Source organism: Halictus rubicundus, chromosome 7, assembly GCF_050948215.1.
Source record: "Halictus rubicundus isolate RS-2024b chromosome 7, iyHalRubi1_principal, whole genome shotgun sequence".
In the NCBI taxonomy this organism is placed as follows: domain Eukaryota; kingdom Metazoa; phylum Arthropoda; class Insecta; order Hymenoptera; family Halictidae; genus Halictus; species Halictus rubicundus.
In genome coordinates, this window is record NC_135155.1 from 5,513,200 (window position 1) to 5,540,113 (window position 26,914).

The 26,914-nt window shown below is 42.1% G+C and overlaps 1 protein-coding gene across 1 annotated transcript; it reads left to right on the plus strand.

Moving 5' to 3' along the window:
* The first annotated feature begins 348 nt into the window (after positions 1-348).
* Positions 349-26,914, plus strand: LOC143355606 (dynein axonemal heavy chain 7). The gene is made up of 45 exons (XM_076790575.1): positions 349-908; positions 2,107-2,415; positions 2,558-2,707; positions 2,795-3,001; positions 3,485-3,864; positions 4,156-4,377; positions 4,484-4,781; positions 4,844-5,191; positions 5,302-5,567; positions 5,745-5,898; positions 6,711-6,937; positions 7,039-7,240; positions 7,345-7,579; positions 8,278-8,393; positions 8,508-8,786; positions 9,174-9,431; positions 9,538-10,053; positions 10,262-10,607; positions 10,850-11,019; positions 11,099-11,230; positions 12,033-12,254; positions 12,338-12,789; positions 13,330-13,527; positions 13,610-13,757; positions 13,862-14,071; positions 14,178-14,371; positions 14,851-15,160; positions 15,233-15,478; positions 16,862-17,091; positions 17,196-17,415; positions 17,503-17,691; positions 18,025-18,399; positions 18,511-18,683; positions 18,807-19,052; positions 19,673-19,960; positions 20,055-20,246; positions 20,333-20,559; positions 21,148-21,518; positions 21,609-21,789; positions 23,277-23,465; positions 23,547-24,144; positions 24,224-24,434; positions 25,731-25,965; positions 26,063-26,214; positions 26,328-26,914. Exons 1-45 carry the CDS (start codon positions 492-494, stop codon positions 26,823-26,825), a joined length of 11,787 nt encoding a protein of 3,928 aa, XP_076646690.1. The 5' UTR covers positions 349-491; the 3' UTR covers positions 26,826-26,914.

Below are 26,914 nucleotides of genomic sequence, written 5' to 3' on the forward strand. Positions count from 1 at the left end.
CCGAAGAATTTCAATTGGAAGGAGGTTATTATTATTACATTACAATACAAATATACTCCTACGTAATAAGCGCATATGCATGTACGTATAGACACATTGTATATGTGCTTACGTATGAACGCGTACAGAACGCGGTTGTCATGGAAAGTTACACGTGCCTTTGATTGATCGACAATCGTCGAAACCATTGAAATCGTTGAAAAAGCACTTCGTTGGATGATCATTTAGCTGTAGAATACGTTAATTCAATTTCTCGAGTAGGATCAATCGGAGATTGTGTGTAATCGATCATATAGTAGTGTTTCAAAGGATCGAGTGGATGCGTCGACGCGTGCCTCGAAACGTGTACATTAGTGTGCAATGTGTATAGCGTGTGCGACCGCTAAAATTACGGGCTTTCGAAAAGGATTCCTTGTCAAAAGTTGAAACGGATTTCACGGATGGGATCATTCTTTTCGAGATAATAGAAGGAGAATCGACTCTCGACAAGTATGAAGAAGTATCTGGCGCTTTGCGAGAAAAGGGAGAATTTTCGTGCGCAGCTCGTTGAGATTCTGAGGAAAAGGCAGAGGACGAAAGACGACGAACCAGGCTATAGAACGAACGAATGCGACGATCGGTGCAAAGCAAACGAAACGGAGGCTGAGAATGACAATTCGATTACGTTGACGGATACGGATAAAGATATTTTGCGTTATTATTATTACGTCACTCATGGAATCGAGGATGTTTACGTTGGCTCAATGGACACCGATCTTTTGGGCCGCATCTTGGGCATGGTTCCTGTCAAATGGCGGAACAAGTTTCAAGACTCGGTGTCCCGCTTGGTGGAAGAAGTAAAAGAACAATACGTGTTGGACGTGAAGAGAGCGGTTGTGGAATATGTGATCGCGTGTTCGCCGGATACGGTAACCTTGAATGAGGGTCGTCTATCTTTTTACTTTTAGTGCGATCTGTTTTACGCATTACTTCGAAATGGCAAACTACATATATGCATCCACGTACAGGGTGTCCCAAAAATGTTGTACTACCCTGAAATGGGTGATATCTGAGGTCATTTCAAGTCACTTTTTCCTTTACGAAATTCTCCGTTGCTTCGTTAAAGAGTTATTAACGGAAAACACGGACCAATCGGCGCGCGGCTATAGCTGAGCGTAGCGTTGCGATTGGCTGAGCCGGACTCCGTCCGCAGAAGCCGCGCTCTGGTTGGTCCGCGTTTTTCGTTAATAACTCCTCAACAAAGCCGCGGAAAGTGTTTTCGTAAAGGAAAAAGTTACTACAAATGACCCCAGCAATCACCCCTTCCAAGGAAGTACATTTTTGGGACGCCATGAATACATATAAATATACATAATACATAATACATAATACATAATACATAATACATAATACATAATACATAATACATAATACATAATACATAATACATAATACATAATACATAATACATAATACATAATACATAATACATAATACATAATACATAATACATAATACATAATACATAATACATAATACATAATACATAATACATAATACATAATACATAATACATAATACATAATACATAATACATAATACATAATACATAATACATAATACATAATACATAATACATAATACATAATACATAATACATAATACATAATACATAATACATAATACATAATACATAATACATAATACATAATACATAATACATAATACATAATACATAATACATAATACATAATACATAATACATAATACATAATACATAATACATAATACATAATACATAATACATAATACATAATACATAATACATAATACATAATACATAATACATAATACATAATACATAATACATAATACATAATACATAATACATAATACATAATACATAATACATAATACATAATACATAATACATAATACATAATACATAATACATAATACATAATACATAATACATATTGTTGTTGGTTAATTTCGACATAATTCGTTGAAATAACAATTCTACATTGTTTAAAGATAGTTTTCGATGTGTTCTACTCGCGCCGGATACATTTACATGCACGTAAATATACATATATGTAAGTACTTAAGATCGCGTATGATTTCCAGACTACTGTACTCGGAGCGAGCGAACAAGTTGAAAGAAGTCGAGCGTCGGTAGGATATTATTCGATGAACAGTTGCAGAGCAAAAGTGGAGAAATTGATGATCCTGTATTGTCCTGCTGTACGGCGAATCGTCGATTACTGGTACCGAGAATTCAACCATAGAAAACTGATAGACGAGAGCGAACTGATATCACGCGCTACGTCGTACGATCTTGCCAGCTTCGAAGATGCGATCCTGAAAATGTGCCGCAGGACAAGGGAAGCTCTTGCGAAACATTGGTTGCCGAAGGTTCAAGCCATACTGTTTACGGTATTTCTGTACCTGTTATCCTAGTACTTTATGTCGCTATAAACACGGTCGAAATAAAATGTCTGTCCGGTCTACCGTAAAAGCATTTTCTACGTATTATTGTAAATTACATACATACATATCGCCTACTATGACTTACTAGGCTCACGAAAGGAACGAGTTACCTTTGAGAAGCGACATTTCGAGGTATAAAAGATTCTTCAATTGCGTCGCTTTCATCATGGAGGATCAGTTGCGAGAGCTTTGTTTGCGGTCGATGGAACAGTATATCGATTATATTTCAAAGGCGGGCGTAAGTGTGTTTCGGCGTATTTGATCGACATATTTGAATGCGAGTAGTTCGAAAGTTCAATTGTCATCGTCACACTGTTCAATGTAGAGTATATACTACGGGTTCGACATAAAGCTGACGATAAGAAACATGATTGTTGCGTTCGAACCAACGTTTAAAGCTTACGCCGAAGCGTTGTCAACGTTGCTGCACGAACTGCGTGAAGTGATAAGTGAGTTGCCGCGCGTTGAAACGCTTTTAAAGATGAGCGATCTCTCCGAGAAAACTGTGGAGTTTTCTCGAAGTTTACTCGAGGTATCTGTGTCGTATACTCGTATATGCACCAGAGAGGAAATGAGAGTGCTCACGCCCGGGATTTTAGTGTTCCCGGTAAAATGTTGCCTCCTAGTCTAATTTTTAGCCTGGACCAGAACCTGCATCATCTTTTTACCCTGGACCAGAACCTGCATCATCCTACCTGCATCATTAGCAGCGGATTCCAAATAATACCAGAGTGGATGCTACTTCTGTGTTAAAAGAGGCTCTTCTATGTAGGCTCTAACCCAGCCTAAAAGATGATGCAGCTTCTAATACAGGCTAAAAAGATGATGCAGGTTCTGGTTCAGGCTAAAAAGTTGATGCAGGTTCTGTTCCAGGCTAAAAAGATGATGCAGAAAAGTGCTGACACTAAAACCCTGAGCGTGAGCATTCTCATGTCCTCTCTGTATGCACCTATAGTCGCAATCGGACCTAGTAATCGCGAACGTTTCGCATCGATCGTTTAATTTATCGCCGTAGCCATGGATCTCGGAAGAATATACTACGGAGCTGTGTGCGGACAAAATTGCACAGCTGATCGACAGAGCAAAAATTGGTCCCGAATCGCAAATCAAGGAATTCGAGAAATACACGAGTTTAATGACCGACGCGGACAACGAGGAAGTTTATCAACTTTTGAAGGGAGATTCGACTCTAGAATTCGAACGTTTCAAAGCTCTGATTGTACACTACGATCGTCTATCTCGGCATATACCGATAGAATTCGATCGAACCGGCTTCGCTCAATTTTTCGTCGTACATAGAGGGCAGCTCATAGATTATATTGCCTCTGCAGCTCGCAGGCTCAAAGAAGAACTGGTGGCTAAAATGATTGTCGATTATCAACATAGATCCAGAGCGTAAGTGATCCAGCAGCGAAAAACCGTGCAATTGCCAGTAGTAGTTGTCTATAGGCGACGCGACGGCTGCAACGGTTTCAATCGTCCATGTATTATTATTAGACTGCGGATGGAAATTTTCAAAAAATGCTACAATATAAAATTCGCGATAATTTAGTACCATTTTTATTCGTTTTGGAAAGGCTTTTGCCATTAAAAATTCGAAATTTCATAGATATACGCAGTCTAAGTATTATTATATGTACATTGCATATCGTGTAACTGCTGGTTAGTCGTATTGTATGCATTCAGTATCGGAGACGCCTATCAACATATCGTGGATCGAGCGCTCAGCGTGCCGGCAAATACGATGGAATTGATGGAGCTTCGAGAATTTATACGCGTCTCGGAAGCCGAGACTGCGATCGAGTTGAGATCTCGACTTCGAGAAATCATCATGTACATTAATTTCCTATCCGATTACTCGACCTTGACTCCCGTCGAACTGAAGACCAACAATTTTTCTTTTCAATGGTACGTAGGAAGCGTAAGAGTTGATCTTTTTCATATTTCATTTCATCGATGGGAATATCCAACGTTTCCGTTCTAACGAATCGTGTTCGCGTACCGTGCGACAAAGGTATCACAAGCTGCCCGAGGTATTCGAGCAACACCGAGAAATAGTAGCGAGCAAGACCGGCGAATATCAGAAAACTCTGCGAAAAAGAATCGAGCAATTCGAACGGGAGCTCCAGGTCTACGCAAAGCAGTGCGACGAATTGCAGTATTGGGGAAACATAGAGGAGATCTATCGATATAAAAAGAAGGCTGATCGGCTGGAAAATAAATTGTTCGCCGCGATGAACGCTATCGATAGATTCAACGAAGAAGAAGAATTATTTGGTTGGGAGTTGTCGCAGTATCCGTTGCGGAAAGAGGTCAGTCGTTTCTGCTTTCGAGGTTCGAGCATGTACAATTACTTTTCCAGATGCGTTTTTAGACTGCGGACAAACTTATGCCATTCAAGAAACTGTACGACGCTGGTTGCGAGTTCTTAACGAATTACGACGCATGGATGAATTCTATGGTGGGCAGCCACGATCCCGAGGAAATCGACGCGGCTACGGGAATCGCTTACCGTACGATTTATAGACTGGAAAGATCCATCCAAGAGCCGATTGGAAAGAAACTTGCGGAGACGGTGCGCACGCGCATCGAAGAGTTCAAAGAACACATTCCTATAATAACTACTCTTGGAAATCCATCGATGAAGAGTCGTCATTGGGAATTGGTTTCCGAGATAGTTGGTTTCCCCATAAAGGTCGATCAGTCGATGACGCTCGCCAAGGTATAAGTCGATTTCGTTTCCCTGATCTTCCCGCTAACTATTCGCAAGAAAACTACATATAATATTGCTATATGTGTGTATGTCCAACCGATATTCTTCGGCGAACACAGATTCTCGATTACGGTTTGCTGGATTACGTCCCGAAGTTCGAAGGGATCTCGGAAGCGTCGTCGAAGGAGGGTAGCTTGGAGAAGGCCCTTCTACGAATGCACGAAGACTGGGAAGACATCGCGTTCACGGTGAATCCTTACCGAGACACCGGCACATACGTGATCGCGAGCGTCGACGACATACAATTGCTTCTCGACGATCACTTGACCAAAGCTCAAACAATGAAAAACTCTCTCTACATTCGGCCGTTCGAAAAAGAGACGCTGTAAGTATCGAGCTCGCGTCCATTCCTGTTTCTTCTTGTTCGTCGTTCCTTGTTTCTTGTTGATCGGCTTCTCTGATTCTTGCTTTCTTTCCCTGTTTTCTACGCGTATGTCGGTCGTAATGCTCGTCGCAACGATCGACCCGATTGATCGATCGATTCTCCGCTGCAACCCTGCAGAGAATGGGAGTCGAAATTACTGTTGCTGCTAGACATTATGGATTATTGGCTGCAGGTCCAAGCAACGTGGATGTATCTCGAGCCGATATTCTCTTCGGCCGATATTCAGCAGCAAATGCCGGAGGAAGGTCGGCGATTCAGCGCGGTGGACAAAGTACGTTTCGTTCTTTTATGGATTTATGTATACAGTATGTATGTAGGTCCTACATTGTAGGAGTGGTATGCTTACGATTAGGTCAACGCACAGTGGTCGAAAATCGTCAAATCGCGACTAAAATAGGAAGATGTGCTTCAATTTAGTTCAAAATTAATACTTTGCGGGTTTTCGGGTCACTGATTATGAATCTGATACCAAAATTACAAAAAACAAAATGGCGGATGCGTAACCCAAAAAATTATTGTACTCTCTTGAAAATTAGTATTCCCATATTTCTCGCGCCGTTGAATATGAATCTGATGTCCAAATGACAAAAACAAAATGGCGGGTACAACATGGCGGATGCGTAACCCAAAAAATTATTGTACTCTCTTGAAAATTAGTATTTCCATACTTCTCGCGCCGTTGGATATGATTCTGATGTCAAAATTACAAAATACAAAATGGCGGGTACAACATGGCGGATGCGTAACCCAAAAAATTATTGTACTCTTTTGAAAATTAGTATTGCCATATTTCTCGCGCCGTTGAATATGAATCTGATGTCAAAATTACAAAAAACAAAATGGCGGAACGGGTATGTGAAAAAATTACTCGATTTCCACAAGTATTTATGTAGTAATAGAATGTTTTCGGTAACTCTGATTACGATTCTGAACTTAAAATTTAAAAATACAAAACGATTTCAATTTTTGATTAATTCTTTTTAAAGTTACAAGTTAAAATTTTGTTAATAAAATGATCTAGCCAATTTTGCACACTATGGTAACACTATATCGAGTTATCCCATTGCTCGTTGCGATCTACAGATCTGGAGAGAAATTATGCAACTCGTATCGGCCGATCCTCGAGTTATGTCCGTGATTGGAATAGATAAAATGCTCGATCGTTTAAAGAAGTGCACCAACTTGCTCGATCTCATACAAAAGGGTCTGGCAGCGTACCTGGAGAAGAAGAGGTTGTATTTCCCTCGATTCTTCTTCTTGTCGAACGACGAACTTTTAGAGATATTGTCGGAAACGAAAGATCCCACGAGGTAAGAACATTGGAATTCATCGACTTGTATGTGTGCAAACGCACGTGTAGTTGTAAAGATGACGTTTTCATGTATTTGTGAATTTGAATATCTGCGTCTAGAGTGCAACCGCATCTGAAGAAATGCTTCGAAGGTATCGCAACGCTAAGCTTCACTTACGATATGGAGATAACCGCCATGAGATCGTCCGAGGGAGAGGAGATTATCCTCGAGAACATCATTTCTACCGAAGCGGCTCGAGGACAAGTGGAGAAATGGTTACTCGAGCTCGAAATCTCCATGAAAAAGAGCGTCAGAGCGCAGGTGAACAACAATTTTGATATCCTAACGATTCCTAGTCTTAACCGATTCGTCTCGTCGACACTTCGAACAATTTCAATAAGTACGACACGTATTCTATGTTATAGGTGATCAATGCAAAGGATGGCTACTTAAAAGAAATTCGTTCGCGATGGGCTCTGATCTGGCCTGGGCAGACTATCCTGTGTGTCAGCAAACTCTATTGGACGGCCGATGTAACAAAGGCGCTCATGCAATCTTTGGCCAGTTTAGAAAATTATGTTGCTACTTGTACGCACGAGCTGCACGAAATCGTGAATTTAGTTCGTGGAAAGTTGTCGATACAAAATCGAACAACTTTAGGTACGACTACTAAAAACAAAAAGTTTCCGGTGCTACTTAGCGGTACGCGTGTAGAAGAATGTATTCCAGTTAGCCAAATGCTGTTTCGAGCAAATTTTGCGCAATGTTTGTATCACACTATGTGAGCAAAAGGCTTGTCCATTTGGTACCAAATCCTGCTTAGAGCAGAATTTGGTCCGTATTTTGTATGAATTTGGCATCAAAACTTGTCGACAAATTCCTAGCCAAATGCGGAAACAGATGGATCGGAATTTGAGTGCAAAGTTTGCAGGCAAAATTCCATACCAAATTGGGGCCAAACCTTGGCTTCGTTACAGAGGGCAGCACTAAGTCCTTGCTCTACGAGTACATATCGAAAAAAATCAGAGTAAACCTTGCTATAGGAGGAAAAATAGAATTTCATTTAAACTTCTAAATTATACAATTTCAAGTTTCATATATTTTCAATAACGTAATTTTGTTTTCCCTCCTGCAAGCAAGGTTTATTCTTAGAACAAGGTTAGGTTCGCTCTTAGTGCGACCGACCTGCCCTCTATAACGAAACCAAGGTTTGGCTCCGATTTGGTCTTGATTTGGCATGGAATTTTGACTGCAAACTTTGCACTCAAATACCGAGCCTAATACAGAAACAGATGGATCGGTAGACAAATTTTGGTAGTAAATTCATAGCAAATTGTTTACTGTCTGCTCTCTCGTAGAAGCGTTGGTTACGTTGGACGTTCATAGCCGAGATCTGGTAAGCTCGTTGTTCGAGCAACGCGTCGACGATGCGACGGGCTTTGCGTGGTTGGCTCAACTGCGATATTATTGGAAGGTAAATCGAAACGAAACTATTGTCGATTCAAAAACAGCTTTAAAACCAATTCGAACTCGCACGAGTCCGAATTCTCGTTTGTCCCGCATCTACTTTATCTTTGTTGGTTCGCAGGACGACAACTTGGTCGCGACAATGATAAATACTTCGTTGAGATATGCCTACGAATATTTGGGCAACACGTCGAGACTCGTGATAACGCCGTTAACCGACAGATGCTACCGAACCTTGTTCAGCGCGTTAAGTTTAAATCTTGGCGGTGCGCCCGAGGGTCCCGCCGGAACGGGTAAAACCGAGACGACCAAGGATTTAGCTAAAGCCGTAGCGAAACAATGCGTCGTTTTCAATTGCTCCGAGGGGCTTGATTATATCGCGTTGGGCAAGTTTTTTAAGGTACGAATTGGCCCGATACTCGGTTTCATATAATAATATGTATACAGGGTGAGTCACCTAACGTTTGCACCTCAAATATCTTTGTTGTTTCTAAAGATACGTAAAATATGGTAAGGAGACAAAGTTGAATGGTACGATGGGGCTGACACGATGCCAAAAAAATTTTGTTTTTATGTCATTTTTTTAGAGATATCAAGGTCACCTTGACTTTTATAATGGAACCACCCTTTTTTAAACACCTACAATGATAGTCCCTTTCATTAGGAATTCAGTGACAATAATTATTCCAAGGTCATTCAAGGTCACAGACAGAGAAAAATGAATGAAAAATGAATTGTATATTTAATGAAACGTGTATGTACATTCGATTAAAATTGTTATTGTTAGGGATTGGCAAGCTCGGGAGCATGGTCCTGCTTCGACGAGTTCAATCGTATCGATTTGGAAGTATTGTCGGTTGTGGCGCAGCAAATCCTCACGATTCAACGATCCATTAACAGCGGGGACGAGCGGATAATATTCGAAGGTACCGAGATCAAACTGGATCCCACGTGCGCCGTATTCATCACGATGAATCCTGGTTACGCCGGCAGAAGCGAACTTCCGGATAATCTTAAGGCGCTGTTTCGACCGGTTGCTATGATGGTCGGTAACGACGATTAACGATAACGATTCTATGGTTCTATCGTTCGGAATGAAACGGTAAGGGAAGTATGTTGGTTGGCGTGTACAGATAACGAGATCGTTTCAGGTTCCCGATTACGCTTTGATAGGCGAGAACACGTTGTACTCTTACGGGTTCTATAAAGCACGCCCGCTGTCGGTGAAAATCGTGACCACGTACAGACTTTGTTCCGAACAACTGTCCAGTCAAAATCATTACGATTACGGGATGAGAGCGGTGAAATCGGTTCTCGTAGCGGCTGGCAATCTCAAGATAAAGTACCCTGACCAGGACGAAGAGATTATCGTGTTGCGCAGCATCAAAGACGTTAATTTGCCGAAATTCCTGAGCGAAGATGTACCGCTGTTCAATGTGCGTATCCGTGTCCTGCCGGAACCGGATTACACCGATCTAAATGCGTGCGCTCAGGATGCGTGCTCAGCATTGAATCTCCAATGCACGCCAGTCTTTTTGGAAAAGATACAACAGATGTACGAGATGATGATCGTCAGACATGGATTCATGATCGTTGGGCTTGCATTCGGTGGAAAAACTTCAGCTTACAAAGTTCTGGCGGACGCGCTAAAGCTGTGCGAGGAGCGAGTAGGTTTCTCAGTTAACCTCTTGCCTTTGTTGTTCAGAATTTCTTACTAAAATATATTTTCGGTTCGGAAATGTTATTTTAAGTAGAAAGAACTGAACGACATACGCAATTAAAAGGAGCATAAGGCATAAGGCAAAAGGTTAATTGGCGAGATTGCATCAGATTCGAATATTATCGATCCTTAATCGCATTCCCGTGTTCCCGTAGAATTTGATAAACGAGCATCGCGTGGACATTTTCACGATCAATCCGAAAGCCGTAACGTTAGGCCAATTGTACGGGCAATTCGATCCAGTTTCTCACGAATGGTCCGACGGCGTTCTAGCCATCAGTTATCGTTCTTTTGCCACTTCCACGAGCAAAGATCGTAAGTGGTTGATCTTCGACGGTCCTATCGACGCGATCTGGATAGAAAGTATGAATACGGTGCTCGACGATAACAAGAAGCTTTGCTTGATGAGCGGGGAGATTATTCAATTAGCCCCGTACACGAATCTGATATTCGAAACGATGGATTTGGAAGTGGCCTCGCCGGCCACTGTCTCCCGGTGCGGTACGAAAGCTCTTCCTTTTGATGTACAGTGATCTCTTTATATATGTCGCCAAGGCCTGGATGATAGGCGTCGCGGAACCATCCCCACTACCGCGAGGTATAGCTCGTGAGATGCCACAGAGCTGGCAAGACCCGTGTTGTTGACATATATCGAGAATTCACTGTACACTTATTTATTTGAACCGTTTTGTCCACGAAACGGCACAATTTTCACGAAATCGATGGAACGGCGTCTGATCCAGGCATGATCTACATGGAGCCGGGAGCGTTGGGCTGGGAACCGTTTCTTGAATCTTGGATAGCCGATACTCCATCGGTGATGGACGAGTGGTTCAAAAATTATTTGTATCGATCGCTTTTCCGAAGATTTTGCGATCCCTTGCTCCACTGGTTACGGCACAGTGACGTTCAGGTGTGCCTTCCGAGCAAAATTTATTTGTTTCTTTTCTTTCTCTTGCATGTTTACTCTCCGGTTGTTTGTCGTGCAACAGGAAATATGTCCGATGCCGAATGCGAATCTTGTGCGTTCTCTGACTTACATGATGGATTGTTTCATCGACGAATACTATGACGAGAAGGTAGCAAAGGATATCAGCGAGCTGGATCTTCGAGCACAAGTCGAGGTTAATTTGAAACGCGATTGCAATTCTGTCCGAATCGTAGGAACTGTGTAAGTCTTGATCTAAACCGGATCCTCCGTGCTTCGACATAGCTCGTGAGTAGAGCTATTATTTTTTTTTTTTTTTTGTGACCTTGTCGACCTTGCCGAATGTAGAAACGTGTAAACACGGACCAGGCGGCCGAAAGCGCACTACATACTACATTAACACTAGGTTTACGGAGCACTAAAAATGACTATTTTACATTTCCTTATAAAAATAACATGAATATATCTATCAAAATCTGTAACCATTTTTTAAGTAATATATACCTAGAGAAATCAATTTGCTAAATAATTCCTCACGGATCCATGTTCGCAATCTCAATATTCGTGAATTAAAAATATTAGAATCCTAGTGTTAACGTCATTTTGAGGAGGTGTTCTAGTTTAGACTTTCATTTTTCTGGTCTTTTTAGGAAATTTTCTACAAAAAAGAAAAAAATATAAGTTTCTTAATATCGGCAATTTGCATACATATTTATTTATACTCTACGAATGTTCACAATTTTTTAAAGTGAAAATGATCCTAAAAGATTCCCTAAAAAGATCAGAAAAGTGAAAGTCTAGACCAAAATAGCCCCTTAATCAGAAAAATTCCAGAAATAAATAAAAATAAAGAATGTTTACACTTTACACTGCTCGGCGACCGAGTATGCCCCCCAGTGGAGGGGATAGGCGAACTGACTAAGATCGTGTAGGTCCGTTTAGATCGAGACTTTACTGTATGTGCTACCGAAACCAAAATGTTCTCGAAACGTTTTCAGGGCTCGTTTTTCTTCTCGTGTATCTGGGCTCTAGGAGGGACGATGAAAGGACAGTACAGGGAACAATTCAGCGTTCTTTATCGCGGTTTTCTCGAGAAAGATTTCCCTCCGAACCTGATGGAAACGTTTAGATTGCCAAAGCCGATAGAACCTCCTCTGAAGCCGTATATATTTTTGATGCCACGGGACGGATTGGTCTTCGACTACAGATTCATCAAGGAGGTGAGACTAGCGAGAAAGAAAAGAAACGAGTCGAGAGGCTTTCGTTATCATAGGTAAACGAGTAATCGAATCTCTCGTTGCAGGGTAAAGGAAAGTGGAGATTATGGACCGACGAACTATTGGACGGACCGTCGATTCCTCGCGACGTCCCCGTGAATCAGATAATAGTGCCGACGGTGGAAACGGTACGGTACACGGCTTTGTTCCGAATGTTGACGAACAAGGAAAAGCCGGTGCTGTTCGTAGGTCCGACCGGTACAGGAAAGTCTGTTTACATAATTGACTTTCTACTGAAAAAGAACAATCCTGCGGTGAACAAGCCGCTGATCATAAACTTTTCCGCGCAAACTACGGCGAACCAGACCCAAGACACGATCCTGACGAAACTCGACAGGAGAAGGAAAGGTGTGTACGGTGCACCCATAGGCAAACGTTGGATCGTCTTTGTCGATGATCTTTCGATGCCTTCGAAGGAAATTTACGGCGCGCAACCTCCCATCGAGCTGTTACGTCAGTGGCTGGATCATGGAGAGTGGTATGCTCGCTCGTACTTCGAATTTCGATGTCCCGTGAGGCCCTGGTCTCCGCTCGAGTGAGAATGTGGTACACTGTAACGCTAAATAGATCAGCATATACGTACACGAGGATGAGCCTTTGGCTAAAAGATAAATCTAGAGCGCTAGCCCCCTCAAAAGTCCTATTTTTGCGGTTCCTAGGCAAAATTTGGAATATTCGGCGGAATGTAGGAGTTAAGTGACGAGGTTAGGCTCTCCGGCGATCGTCACGCCATGAACGGCCGCTGGGAGAAACTCGAGTAAGAGTGTCGCAACGCTAGAATATTGCAAATTACGACTAAAAAACGCAAAAGTAGGACTTTTGAGAGGGCAAGCTTAAAGATTTATCTTTTATCTTTTCACCACGGGAAAGGCCCATCTTTGCATTGTTGAGAAATGGTTTGCGGACTCCCGGACCCTTGCAATCCTCGTGTATATGCGGCTCTAGCGTTGCGAGTGTGCCACACTCCGGCCGGAGACCAGAGCCGTAAGACCTGTAAGTATCGTCGAGTTCATTGCAGGTACGATAGAAGAGACAAGTCGATGGTGAAGCTGATCGACGTTCAGCTGATGTGCGCGATGGCTCCGCCTGTCCAGGGTGGGAAGGACGTTACGCCACGATTCAAGAGACATTTTGTCGTCCTAACGATATCGGAATTCGAGGACATGGTAATGACGATGATATTTAGCAAGATCGTTCTCTGGCATCTCGACACAAGGTTCGATTGTCCTTTGAATCTCTACATCGTACCTATCGATATTTTTCCCAGGTTATTTGACAATTTTTTCATCGTATCGTAGAGGCTTCAGTAAAGAATTCGATCCGTGCATCGACGAAATTGTCCTAGCTACGTTGGACGTGTACAAAGAAAGCGTTTGCAATCTGCTGCCAACGCCCACGAAATGCCACTACGTCTTCAATCTTCGAGACTTTTCCAGAGTCATACAGGTCTGAGTTGAGTCTGGGTCTGGTTTGGTTTGGTTTGGTTTGTTTTGGTTTGGATTGTTTTGATTTGGGTGTCCTAGCGACTCGAATGACCCATCCGTCCTTAGGGTGTATTGCTGTCAGTTCCCGAGACAATGTCGACTCTAACAAGCATGAGAAGACTCTGGGTTCACGAAGTACTCCGAGTGTTTGGAGATCGATTGATCGATCAAGAAGATTTATCTTGGCTAGTGGAACAAATACGCGTTACCTTGAAGAATCGTATGGACGTGGTTATAGAAGATCTGTTCGAGGAGCTACTCCCCCCGAAAAAGTCGGTGAGCGAACGGAAAGCGATCGACGATAGGCCAATTTCTACGGATATCCGATTGTTCTCGATTTGATTCGGGTAGCCGTTATTACCGTATTTCCGGTATTCCGCAGAATGACCAACCAAGTCAACCTATCACCGAGCTGGAACTTCGTAATTTGGTGTACTGCGACTTTGCAGACGCAAAAATGGATGCTCGTCTCTACCAGGAGGTGCCCGACCTCGAGGTGTTGCGAGAAACGGTGGAAACTTATTTGTCCGAGTACAACACGATGAGCAGGAAACCGATGAATTTGGTTTTGTTCCGGTTGGTACTATTAGAGATACAGATTAACTGTAGCACTCGTGGAGTCTCAAGGGGGACTGCATTGAATGCTTGACTGTAACTGAAAATACTGCATCATTACGTGCCAATTAGTTCTGTAATTCGATTCTCAGTTCTGGGATTATTTTTGTTATTTTGTGGAGATAAAAGGAGCGTTGGGTACCGCTTCGCGTCATGGCCGCTGTACTGACAACCCGATGTGTGGCCTGGTTTTTCCTTTCCATGCACTGCAGTTTTTTTCCTATAGCAACGGGATTTCGGAATATTAAACTTAAATGTACAACCGACTACAAATAATTTTTTGAGAAATTTTCACCCAAGAAAAATGGTCCCAATTCAAAGTTTTCTAACCTGTGGATTCGACGAGCCCCCCTCTTGGGAGTGCTATGGTTAAGCAACGAGAAACACTGATCTCGTGTCGGAGGAACGATTTCACGAATCATTTTCATGGAACACGTTAGATTCGCGATCGAGCATTTGTCTCGCATCTCTCGCATCATCAAACAACCACGAAGTCACGCTCTTCTCGTCGGTGTCGGAGGTTCGGGAAGACAGTCGTTGACCAGATTGGCGTCACATATAAGCGACTACGACGTCTTCCAAGTCGAAGTCACTCAACAATATGGAGCTCACGCGTGGCACGAAGACGTCAAGGGAATTATGAAGCGCGTCACTGCTTCCGAACTGCACTCGACCTTCATCTTCTCCGATACTCAGATCAAGGAGGAGAGCTTTTTGGAGGACATTAGCAATATGCTCAACTCCGGAGAGGTAACCTAAAGATGCGATACGATAAAATGCGATCGATTCCACCGAGCGATTAGTCCTCTTATTTCTTATTAGATACCAAACATATTCATGGCCGATGAACTTGCGGAGATATCCGAGCAGATGAAGCAAATAGATAGACAACGCGATCGGTCCTTGCAAACGGACGGGAGCGCGGTGGCTTTGTTCAATCTCTTCGTTCAGATAATTCGCGATCAGTTGCACATCGTAGTAGTAATGTCGCCGATCGGCAACAATTTCCGAAATCGAATCAGAAAATTCCCAGCGTTGGTCAATTGCTGCACCATCGACTGGCTCCAGGTAGGAACACGGTAAATTGAGCGTATTAATTACACGTAGGCATACTCTTATACAGGGTGCTCGACTACAAGTGTGAGAATATTTAAGGGCTGGTTCTCCAAGGCAATATAAGACGAAAATGAAGAATTGCGATTTCGGCTTCATTTTATAGTTATTATCAATTTAAAATCCCCGCCTAAAATGCGGCAACCCGGCCAACAGAGGTGTACGGTTGCGTACGTCATAGAGGCGCGCTATAGTCACACATCAAAGGGGGTCCTCGCTCGCACCTAATGGTTAGGTTTTGACGTCATCAACTTTAGCTCATAATTCGGCTAGACCCGGAAGTGCATGTGGAGTAGTGTTCCTGATTTCTCAACATTTTTCATTTTTCGAGAAATGAGAAATAAGACTATATTTCTCGAAAATTGGGAAACTTATAATATTTGGAATATCGTTAATAATATTTATCGAAAGGGCAAAAAACTTTAACTCAGTGTTTATTCCTGTTCAATATGTACATAACTTTAAAAACAAGGAAAAAATAGACGCTAAATATAAACGATATATTTATTTATTTAAAACCAAACTTATAAAGTGAAACATTACGCTTTTGTTTTGAAATGACTTCTTAAGAAGCATAATGCGTCTAATGTAGAATCAGACAATCTACTTCTTTTTTTTTGTAACAAAATCTGTAGCCGTAGAAAAATGTCTTTCATTTTGTGTGGATGTTGGCTTTATCGTATACAGAACATCCAAAAGTTGCTGAAGATTGGGTGTCCTTTTGGGTGTGCATTACCTCACGTCGACATGCATACGCAACAATTATTATAAGTTTTCACATTGCAAGCATGCATACGTAGGCATTGATATGCTGCCTGTAGATATGCTTATACGTACGCGATTGATTAGTAATATGCAATTTGAGTTAACTGAAAATTCATTTCAGAAAATATGTTACAAAATAAACGAGATTCATAAGAATTTTCCTCGATTTAAATTTCTCGAGAAATACTGGAAATAATCAATTATAAAATTTCTCGACACTAGTGTGGAGTGACTTTTAAATCCACGGTTACATCCAACGATTTACATCCGCATTTCTGCTGAATTTCTGCCAGGTGACTTCTTGCGAGGCCCGCGGAGTGTCTGTCACATGATACGAGACTGTCGCGCCCTCTGTGACGTACGGAACATACATCTCTGTCGGTCGGGTTGTCTTTTATATGATCTTATATTGTCTTAGAGAACCACCCCTTTTTCTGGCACCTGTAGTCGAACACCCTGTAGATCTCATGCTACCTAGGTACAGTAAAGTAGAATAGTATAGAATAGAGTAGAATAGAATAGAATAGAAACTATTTGACTTGACCTTGAACTTGATTTGACTTGTGTCCGCAGCCGTGGCCAGAAGACGCTCTGTTGGCGGTCGCGACCAGATTCTTGTCGATGATCGACTTGACGGATCACGAACGAATGGCTGGAATCGACATGTGCCAATTCTTTCACGTGTCCACTGAGACTCTGAGCACCGAGTTTTTCGTACGATTGAACAGACACGTTTACGTCACACCGACATCCTATCTGGAAATGATAAACACTTTCAAAGATTTGCTAGGGAAGAAACGCGAGTAAGTAATTTACCGGATAAATCGTAATTATGTGCATATTAATCGATATTACACCCGCTGAACCATAACTTTGTTGGATTTCATTGTTCTTCAACGTCAAACAGGGCGATAACCACGGCAAAGACTCGATACGAGGCTGGTTTGAGTCAGTTGGACGATACGCAACATCAAGTCGCGACGATGCAGGAGACTCTGAGATCGTTGCAGCCGCAATTGATCATCGCCACGCAAGACGTTGAGAAGATGCTGCTCGACGTGGACAAGGAAAGGCAAGAGGTGGCAGAATTCGAAAGGATCGTGAAAATCGATGAGTCCGCAGCCCAGGTTCGAAGAAACGATCGAAATTTCTTCCGAATTTCTTCAGACTTTATTCCGTTTCTAAGATTGTCGTTGGTGTTTGAAAACTTACAGGTTTACGCGAGCGAAGCGTCTGCGATTAAATCCGAGTGCGACGCCGATTTGGCCCAAGCAATGCCGATCTTGAAACGCGCTCAAGCAGCTTTGGATACATTGACCACCGCCGACATAGCTATAGTTAGGGCAATGAAACAACCACCGTACGGAGTTAAACTGGTCATCGAGACCATTTGCGTTCTAAAGGTTGTCGTTTCGCCGTTCTACTAACGCTAGATTTACGGAGTACTAGAATTGAGTATTTTACATTACTTTATAAAAATAAGAAGAATGTGTCTATCCAAGTTTTCAGCAATTTTTTAAATAACACATACCTAAAGAAATAAGTTTGTTGAGTAACTCCACGTAGATGTATCTTCACAATCTTAATAATCGTAAATTAAAAATTTTAGAACCCGTCATTTTGAAGGGTCCCGTAAACCTAGCGTTAATTTCTGCTATTATACACATAGAATAATATTTATCTGTTTTCGTTTTCGTACTCGTTTCCGTTTCCATGATACGCCGCGCGCCGTACAGCAAGTGAAACCTCAAAGAGTTCAACAACCCGACGGTACGCACGCCGACGACTATTGGAAGGCGGCGTTGCGAATGCTGAGCGACGCAAAGTTTCTCGATTCTTTGCTCAATTTCGACAAGGACAACATACCGGACAGCGTGATCGATAAAATCCGTAAACAATACCTGACCAATCCGGACTTTGATCCCGAAAAGGTCAAGAAGGTGTCGACGGCGTGCGAGGGACTCTGCCGATGGGTGTACGCGATGTCGGAGTACGATAAAGTATCGAAAGTTGTCGCCCCGAAGCGAAGGGCTCTCGCGGAAGCTGAAGAGGTTTACGACAACGCTATGAGCACTCTGCAGGAAAAACGGGAACAATTGCGCCAAGTGCAGGTTCGTAATCGATTACGGGAAGACATACTCTGAACTAAGTAAACCTTTCCGACCTGTTCCGTTCTACATATCAATGTTGCTTCTTCTTCTTTTTTGGTCTTTTTTCTGTAGGAAAGATTAAGGGGCCTGGAAGAACTTTTGGAACAACGGAGGGCGGCTTTTCAAGCCATGTCCGATAAGGTAACCGACTGCGAGACCAAATTGAAACGCGCCGAGGATTTAATTGGCGGATTGGGCGGAGAATACACGCGTTGGTCGGAAACTGCGCGCGCTTTAGGCGAGAGGTAGGTCGATTCGCGATCTTCTCTATCGCATATTCTGATGTTCACGCTGGTTGTACATACTTGCGCATATGTATACGTCCGAGTATAACCGAATGAAATTTCTCTCTATCTCGTACTCGATAGGTACCATCGATTGACGGGAGACGTTGTGATCGCGTCGGGCGTCGTAGCATACATGGGCCCTTTCACGATGACGTTTCGTATTCGACAGATCGCCACATGGATCAAACGTTGCACCGACTTGCAAGTGATTTGCACTCAAGAGTTCCAATTACGGGACATCCTCGGAGATCCAGTTCTAATAAGATCTTGGAACATTTTCGGTTTACCGAGCGACGCGTATTCCGTCGATAACGGTATTATCGTCACGTAAGTTTTCCCAAATGAATTTCGTTTCGGGTTTCTTTTTTCGGTTGGTGCTGAAAGTCGACCACACAATTGTAAGAGTGAACCTAGTAAGCAGTTTGCTATGAACTCGCCACCAAAAGTTGTCTACAAATTCCGATCTATTTCCACATTAGGCTCGGTATTTGAGTGCAAAGTTTGCAACCAAAATTCCATGTCAACTCAAGACCAAATCGTGGCCAAACGTTGGCTTCGTTATAGAGGGCAGTTCGGTCGCACTAAGAGTGAACCTAACCTTGTTCTAAGATTAAACCTTGCTGTAGAAGGGGAAACGGAATTAAATTATTGAAAATATATGAAGCTAAAAATTATATAACTTAGAAATTCAAATAAAATTCTATTTGTCCTTCTACAGCAAGGTTTACTCCGATGTTGCCCGTACTGGTAGAGCTAGGACTTAGTGCGGCCGACCTGCCCTCTACAACGAAGCCAAGGTTCGGCCCCAATTTGGCATGGAATTGTGCCTGCAAACGTTGCACTCAAATTCCGATCCGACAGGAAGGAGTGAGAGACAGAGATAGATAAATAAATAGAGAGAAAGAGAAAAAGAGAGTCGGGTTGATTTATTCGCGTCGACTACTTAGAAACGCGAGAAGATGGCCACTGATCATAGACCCCCAGGGACAAGCCAACAGATGGATCAAAAATATGGAAAGACAAAATAATTTAAATATTATCCGTCTGAGTCAACCCGATTACGGCCGAGTGTTGGAGAACGCGGTGCAGTTTGGACAACCTGTGCTTTTAGAACACGTCGGCGAAGAAATAGACGCCGTTCTCGAACCGATTCTACTGAAAGAGACGTTCAAACAGGGCGGAGCAATTTGTATAAAGTTTGGCGACTCGATCGTCGAGTATAACGCCGATTTTAAGTAGGTATTTCCACGCAGGACAGACGATCCACTACCTTGCGTACTTTAATACCCACGAAAGAAAAAAATCGTGTTCGGGTTGTCTCGTTCGCAGATTGTACATCACCACTAGATTACGAAATCCGCACTACTTACCGGAGATAGCGGTCAAAGTGACGCTATTGAACTTTATGATAACGACCACTGGACTAGAGGATCAATTGTTGGGTATCGTGGTGGCAAAAGAACGACCGGATTTGGAATCGGAGAAAAATGCCTTGATCGTACAGGGAGCTACGAACAAAAGGTTGGTTACTCTCGAAACACAGTCGATACTTGAAACCGTTGAGATTCTCCCATCGATCGTGCGTATCGCTTTCCAACGTTCCTCAGACTTCTGAAAGAAACGGAGGACAAAATCTTGGAAATATTATCGATAGCCGAAGGGAATGTATTGGAGGACGAAGAGGCTATCGAAGTTTTAACGTCGTCCAAAAATTTGAGCGACGACATACAAGTTAAGCAGGCAGCCGCCGAACAAACGGAGATATCGATCGATGCTGCTAGATTGCAATACACCGCTATCGCGGTCCACTCGACTGTGCTTTTCTTTACCACCGGTATCGTATCCTATCGTAGTCTATGTAGAATCATGTGGAGTACAGAGTATATGCAAGATTCTTCATACAGTCTGTTCCACAAGAGCGTGGACGCGATATCTGAGTGCAAATAAATCTTTTCTGTAAAAAAGGTTGTACTAATGTGTCGAATCACCATCATTGGCGATTATTGCTTCACAACGTCTGGGCATACTTTCAACCAGCTTTGCAGCGTATGAGACAGGAAGAGATCTCCATATTTCTCGAATACGGCGAACTAGCGTTTGTACTTCATGAGAGACCAAAAATTTTCGATTGGATTGGCATCGGGGGACTGGCCAATCCAACACGTTGACACCATTCGCTGTTTTCCATTCCGTTTACCGTTTTCCATTTAGCGTACACGGCACTCATCTCGAAATGACTTGAACTTCTCAGTGACAGAAATGATACTAAGAGAATTGGGGATATTGCGTATTAGAGGAGACATTGTATGTTTGGACTGGCACAATCTTTGCTGTATTGGGTATCAAATTTTGCAGATATCGCGTCCACGCTCTTGTGGAACAGACTGTAGATACATAAATGCTCGTTTTAATAATCGCGAAGGTATGCTGGCGAACGTGGACCCAATGTATCAATACTCGTTGCCGTGGTTCGTGAATTTGTACGAGATGGCCATCGACAACACGGAACCAGCGGAAACCGTCGAACAACGACTTTCCGATCTGATCAAGTATTTCACCTTTTCCCTTTACACGAACGTCTGCCGATCTCTGTTCGAGAAGGACAAGTTACTGTTCTCGTTGCTGTTGACGATCAATTTGATCGAGCAACGCGGGAAACTGTCCTTGCCGCAGTGGATGTTTCTCTTGACCGGCGGAATCAGTATCGACAATCCACACGCGAATCCGACAAATTGGCTGCCGTCCAAACAATGGAACCAACTGTGCAATCTCGACGAAGTACACGGTTTCACGGTACGTATCCCGAAGAGATAGTCGTCGAAGACGAGTTTCCGCGCGGCAGTGGTAGTCCAATTTTTCATTGTTCGGGCATCATTTGTACAGGGGATTCGGAAGGACTTCACCGCCAACACCGGAGAATGGAAAAACTTGTTCGACTCGAAAGAACCGCAAAACAGCCCGATCCCTTCGCCGTATGCCAACTTGAACTCATTCGAGAGGCTGTTGGTGCTGAGATGTATTCGTCCGGACAAGATCGTTCCAGCGATACAAATTTTTGTCGAAGGTATCTCGCGATAGCAGGATAAGGGACCCAATTACTGTGCCTATATTAATTATAAAAAAGAGATATTACATTTTTTTTCATTAAAATCATTGAATATGTTATATATCGCTTTCTTTTAATATTCATTATGCTGTAAAAATAAGGATAATTAATATAAGCACAGTAATTGGGTCCCTTAACACTAGGTTTATGGGTCCCTTCAAAATGACGGGTTCTAATATTTTTAATTTACGATTATTGAGATTGTGAAGATACATCTACGTGGAATTAGTCAACAAACTTATTTCCTTAGGTATACAAGGTGTCCCAGCTAACTTGACCACCTTGAATATCTTGCTTAGTGTTAGTAATAGAAAAAAACGTCATTTTTTTCTAGATATCGAGGTCATCCATTTTTTTTAATGGAACTATATATCTTTTTTATCGCGATGTAATAGTAGGGGTGAAGACCTCTTCAATGACATATTATACAATGACCTTCGTGTGACCTTGGGTATGAAAAATCCAAAAAGCATTATAGGTATTATCAGTGATTAGTTTACTATACTAATTGGTTTGATTGAACTACTCTATTTCAATAAATGTTGGAAATGATGACCATAGTTTGCAATACATTGTTGTACACGGAAAATAAATGATTCTCTGGCTCTTCTAATAGTTTCATTGCTAATATTGGAACATGCAGCTTCATATCTTCGGCTGTTGTTGGAACATGTTCATAAACAATACTCTTAAGTGTTCCCCATAAAAAGAAATCTATCGGAGTTAGATCAGGTGACCACGGAGGCCATAAAACGTTTGCGCCTCGCCCAATCCAACATTGAGGAAACTTTTCGTCTAATATTTGACGGGCTATACTTGTGTTTCGTGTCGGACATCCGTTATGCTGATACCACATCTCGATCCGTCGAGCTAATGGTATTTCTTTCGATAGGTGAGGCAAATCTTCAGTTAAAAAATTGGCATATTTTTTACCATTTAGTGTACCATTAACACCAAACCAATCAGAGTAGTAAATTAATCACTGATAATACCTGTAATGCTTTCTGGATTTTTCATACCTAAAGTCGCACGAACGTCATTGCATAATATGTCATTGAAGAGGTCTTCACCCCTACTATTAAATCGCGATAAAAAAAATATATAGTTCCATTAAAAAAAAATTGATGACCTTGATATCTAGAAAACAATGACCTTGAAAAAAGTTTTTTCCGAATCATTATATTGCCTCTTCGGTTAGGATAATATTGCCCTATAACGTTTTTTTCTATTACTAACACTAAGCGAGATATTCAAGCTGGTCAAGTTAGCTGGGACACCCTGTGTATTATTTAAAAAATGGCTGAAAATTTGGATAGTCACATTCTTCTTATTTTTATAAAGTAATGTAAAATACTCACTTTTAATGCTCCGTAAACCTAGTGTTAACCTAAAATCCGTAAAATTCGCAGAACGTGTGCGAAGAACGATCGAATCGAATGTTTCAGCGGAACTAGGTTCGCAATTTGTCGAGCCACCGCCGTTCGATCTCGCTTCGTCTTATGCCGATTCGAATAGCTGTACTCCGCTGGTGTTCGTGTTGACGCCTGGAACGGATCCTGCACAGTTGTTGCTCACGTTCGCGGATGATCAGGGATTCTCTGCGAATCGGCTGTTTTACCTTTCTCTTGGACAAGGTACATACAGATTCGTAGATTAGCTCGAGAGTTAGAACTGTAGAACTCGATTGGATCTACCTGTTGCGTTCTATTCGGCAGGTCAAGGACCGGTTGCCGAAGAGACGATTCAGAAAGCCGTGATGGTCGGTAATTGGGTCGTCCTGCAAAATTGTCACCTGGCGGTCAGCTGGATGTCCACCTTGGAGAAAATTTGCGAGGGTTTGATGCCCGATACTATTCATTCCGAGTTTCGACTGTGGCTGACGAGCTATCCTTCCGAGCACTTTCCTTCCTCCGTTTTGGAAAACAGCGTCAAGATGACGAACGAGCCACCGAAAGGGCTCCGAGCCAACATCCTCAGATCTTATACGAACGATCCGCTCAGCGATCCCGACTTTTTCGAATCTTGCTCTCAGCCCGAATACTTCAAAAAGCTTCTCTATTCCTTATGCTTCTTCCACGCGATCGTACAAGAAAGACGAAAATTCGGCCCCATCGGTTGGAACATCATGTACGAGTTCAACGAGACCGATCTACGGATCAGCGTACTACAGTTGCATCTATTCCTCAATCAGTTCGAAGACGTTCGATTCGACGCGATCAAATATTTAACCGGTGAATGCAATTATGGCGGCAGAGTGACCGACGAGTGGGATCGTAGAACTCTCAACACCATACTATCAAAATTTTATTGCAAGTGAGCCCTTTCTGCGCGTATGTGTGTTCTGTGTTTTTTTTTCGGTAATCGGTTTAATGGTCGTTTAATGGCGTTTTAGAGAACTACTCTCCAACGAAATGTACTACTTTGACGACACCTCGACTATATATTACTGTCCAACCGTTCGAGAACACGAAGCATTCGTCGAATACACGAGGACTTTGCCTCTGATCGTTGCACCGAGTGTCTTTGGTATGAACGAAAATGCTGACATTATCAAAGACCAGCAAGAAACGGGTACTCTGTTTTCGTCGCTGCTACTTACTCAGGTATTTTGCTAAAAGCTTCCGCGGAAATTTCTTCTTGCTGTATTTACTCGTCATATTTCGTCATGTTTTCTACTTTATTGTTACGGCATCTCGACTCACGCTACAGGATCGCGTGGTATGTATACCTTGTGTATTTCAAATTTTAGTAAGCTAGTAAGCACAAATTAATCGTCGAATCCATTTTTCGAACACCGTCGGACCGTTCAAACGGCGAATAATTGATTTGTGCTTACCGTTTCTTCCACTGTCGAACGTTTAACTTTTCAAAGTGTTATGTTGCACTTACGCCGGACGTACATATATGTATATATGTATATAGGATCGTTGGGAATCGGAAAAGGTTAGTAAGCCCGTAGGATAAACGTAATCGAAGTACCTACATAATTATTATTTACCTATACATACGATGGCTGGAGCTTTAATAGTGACAACTCTGCTGTGGAAGCGAATTGAGATTACGCCTTGCCTATCTTACAATAAATGGACTCTTCCTTCCGAATCGAAGCACATGCGTTATGGCGAGAAAAAGATAGCCCTCTATGAGTTACCGATCTAATCTCATTCGATTCCTAACTGTTCCCGAGATTATCAAAGATTATGCAAGCAATAGATCGCTCCATCAGAACAAGCGCTGCTAATGGCATACTGCGACTTCCACATCGCTGACAACGACTTGTTGACAATGCTGGTACCTATGTATATTGAAGGACTGTAGTAGTTTCACACATGTATCATTTTCGTATTATTAATAAATAAATAGTTGCCAGTATTAAAGTTCCAACCCTCGTATAATAGATATATACAGGGTGAGTCACCTAACGTTTGCACCTCAAATATCTTTGTTGTTTCTAAAGATACGTAAAATATGGTAACTTTCTCTGTCTGTGACCTTGAATAACCTGGGAATAATTATTGTCACTGAATTCCTAATGAAAGGGACTATCATTGTAGGTGTTTAAAAAAGGTGGTTCCATTTTAAAAAGTTAAGGTGACCTTGATATCTTTACAAAAATGACATAAAAACACCATTTTTTTGGCATCGTGTCAGCCCCATCGTATCATTCAACTTTGTCCTTACCATATTTGACGTATCTTTAGAAACAACAAAGATATTTGAGGTGCAAACGTTGGGTGACTCACCCTGTATGTGTAATATTTGTACATGCATTTCGTATAGTATCATAACATTATCATTATACGATAATAGACGCACTTATAGACGAGTACTTCTAAAAATGCAGAAACGCAAAACTTCGAACTGGACGATTACAAGAAATTTGCATCTGTTGGTAACAGGAAACAGAAAAGTTGGGTACCGGAGAAACTTCAAACGACGAGATAGTACGTGGCATCGCGAGCGATATTTTGAACAGACTGCCTGCCGATTTCGATCTCGCGCTGACGCTAGAAAAATATCCAACGTCTTACGAACAAAGCATGAACACAGTTTTGGTTCAAGAGATGGGCAGATTCAACAAGCTTCTTCGCTGCGTGAAAATTAGTTTGGAGAATATTCAAAGGGCCGTCAAAGGTTTCGATCGATCACCTTCATTTTCGACACTCGACACTCTGATCACCGATGTTCAAACGATATGTAACTATAATTTACGATCCTATTCTATCCCCAGGCTTTATCACGATGTCTGTCGAACTCGAAGGTATTTACGACGCGATACTAACCAGTAAGATACCTGCACTATGGAAGCAATACTCTTATCCGTCTTTGAAACCGCTTGGGAGTTATGTACAGGATTTGTTGCGCCGCTTGGAGTTTTTACATGTAAGAAAATAAAAGAGGAAAAAAGGACAAATTCCTTTGATTCCTTTGATAGAATTCGTTTCAATACCATGTACATACTTAAATTTCTACTTCTACAATATATCGATCCACAGAAGTGGTACCAGGACGGACCGCCGAAGACTTACTGGATCTCCGGATTTTATTTCACCCAAGCTTTTCTCACCGGGAGCCGACAAAATTACGCGAGAAAATATCAAATACCCATAGACCTTTTGTATTTCGATTTCGTTGTATTGAAAACGACCCACCCAGACGATATCCGCTCTCATCCGGAAGACGGTGTCTACGTGTACGGATTGTTTTTAGACGGTGCGCGATTCAACATGGAACAGATGGTTCTGGATGAAAGTTTACCAAAAGTGCTTTACGAAAATGTTCCTCTCCTATGGTTGATTCCCGTGAAGAAAGATGACATTAAAGAAGGAAGCACCTATCTTTGTCCAGTGTATAAAACTAGCGAGCGACGCGGAATTTTGTCAACTACAGGACATTCGACCAATTTCGTGATCGCTATGACTTTACCTACCGCAAGACCATCGGAACACTGGGTCATGAGAGGAGTTGCGATGCTTTGCCAACTTTCCGAATGAAAACCTATGTACCGACGCATACGAAATGTAATAGTTCTGTTTTAGATTTTTAAATTTACAAATAAACTCGATACGAAAGAAAGTATATA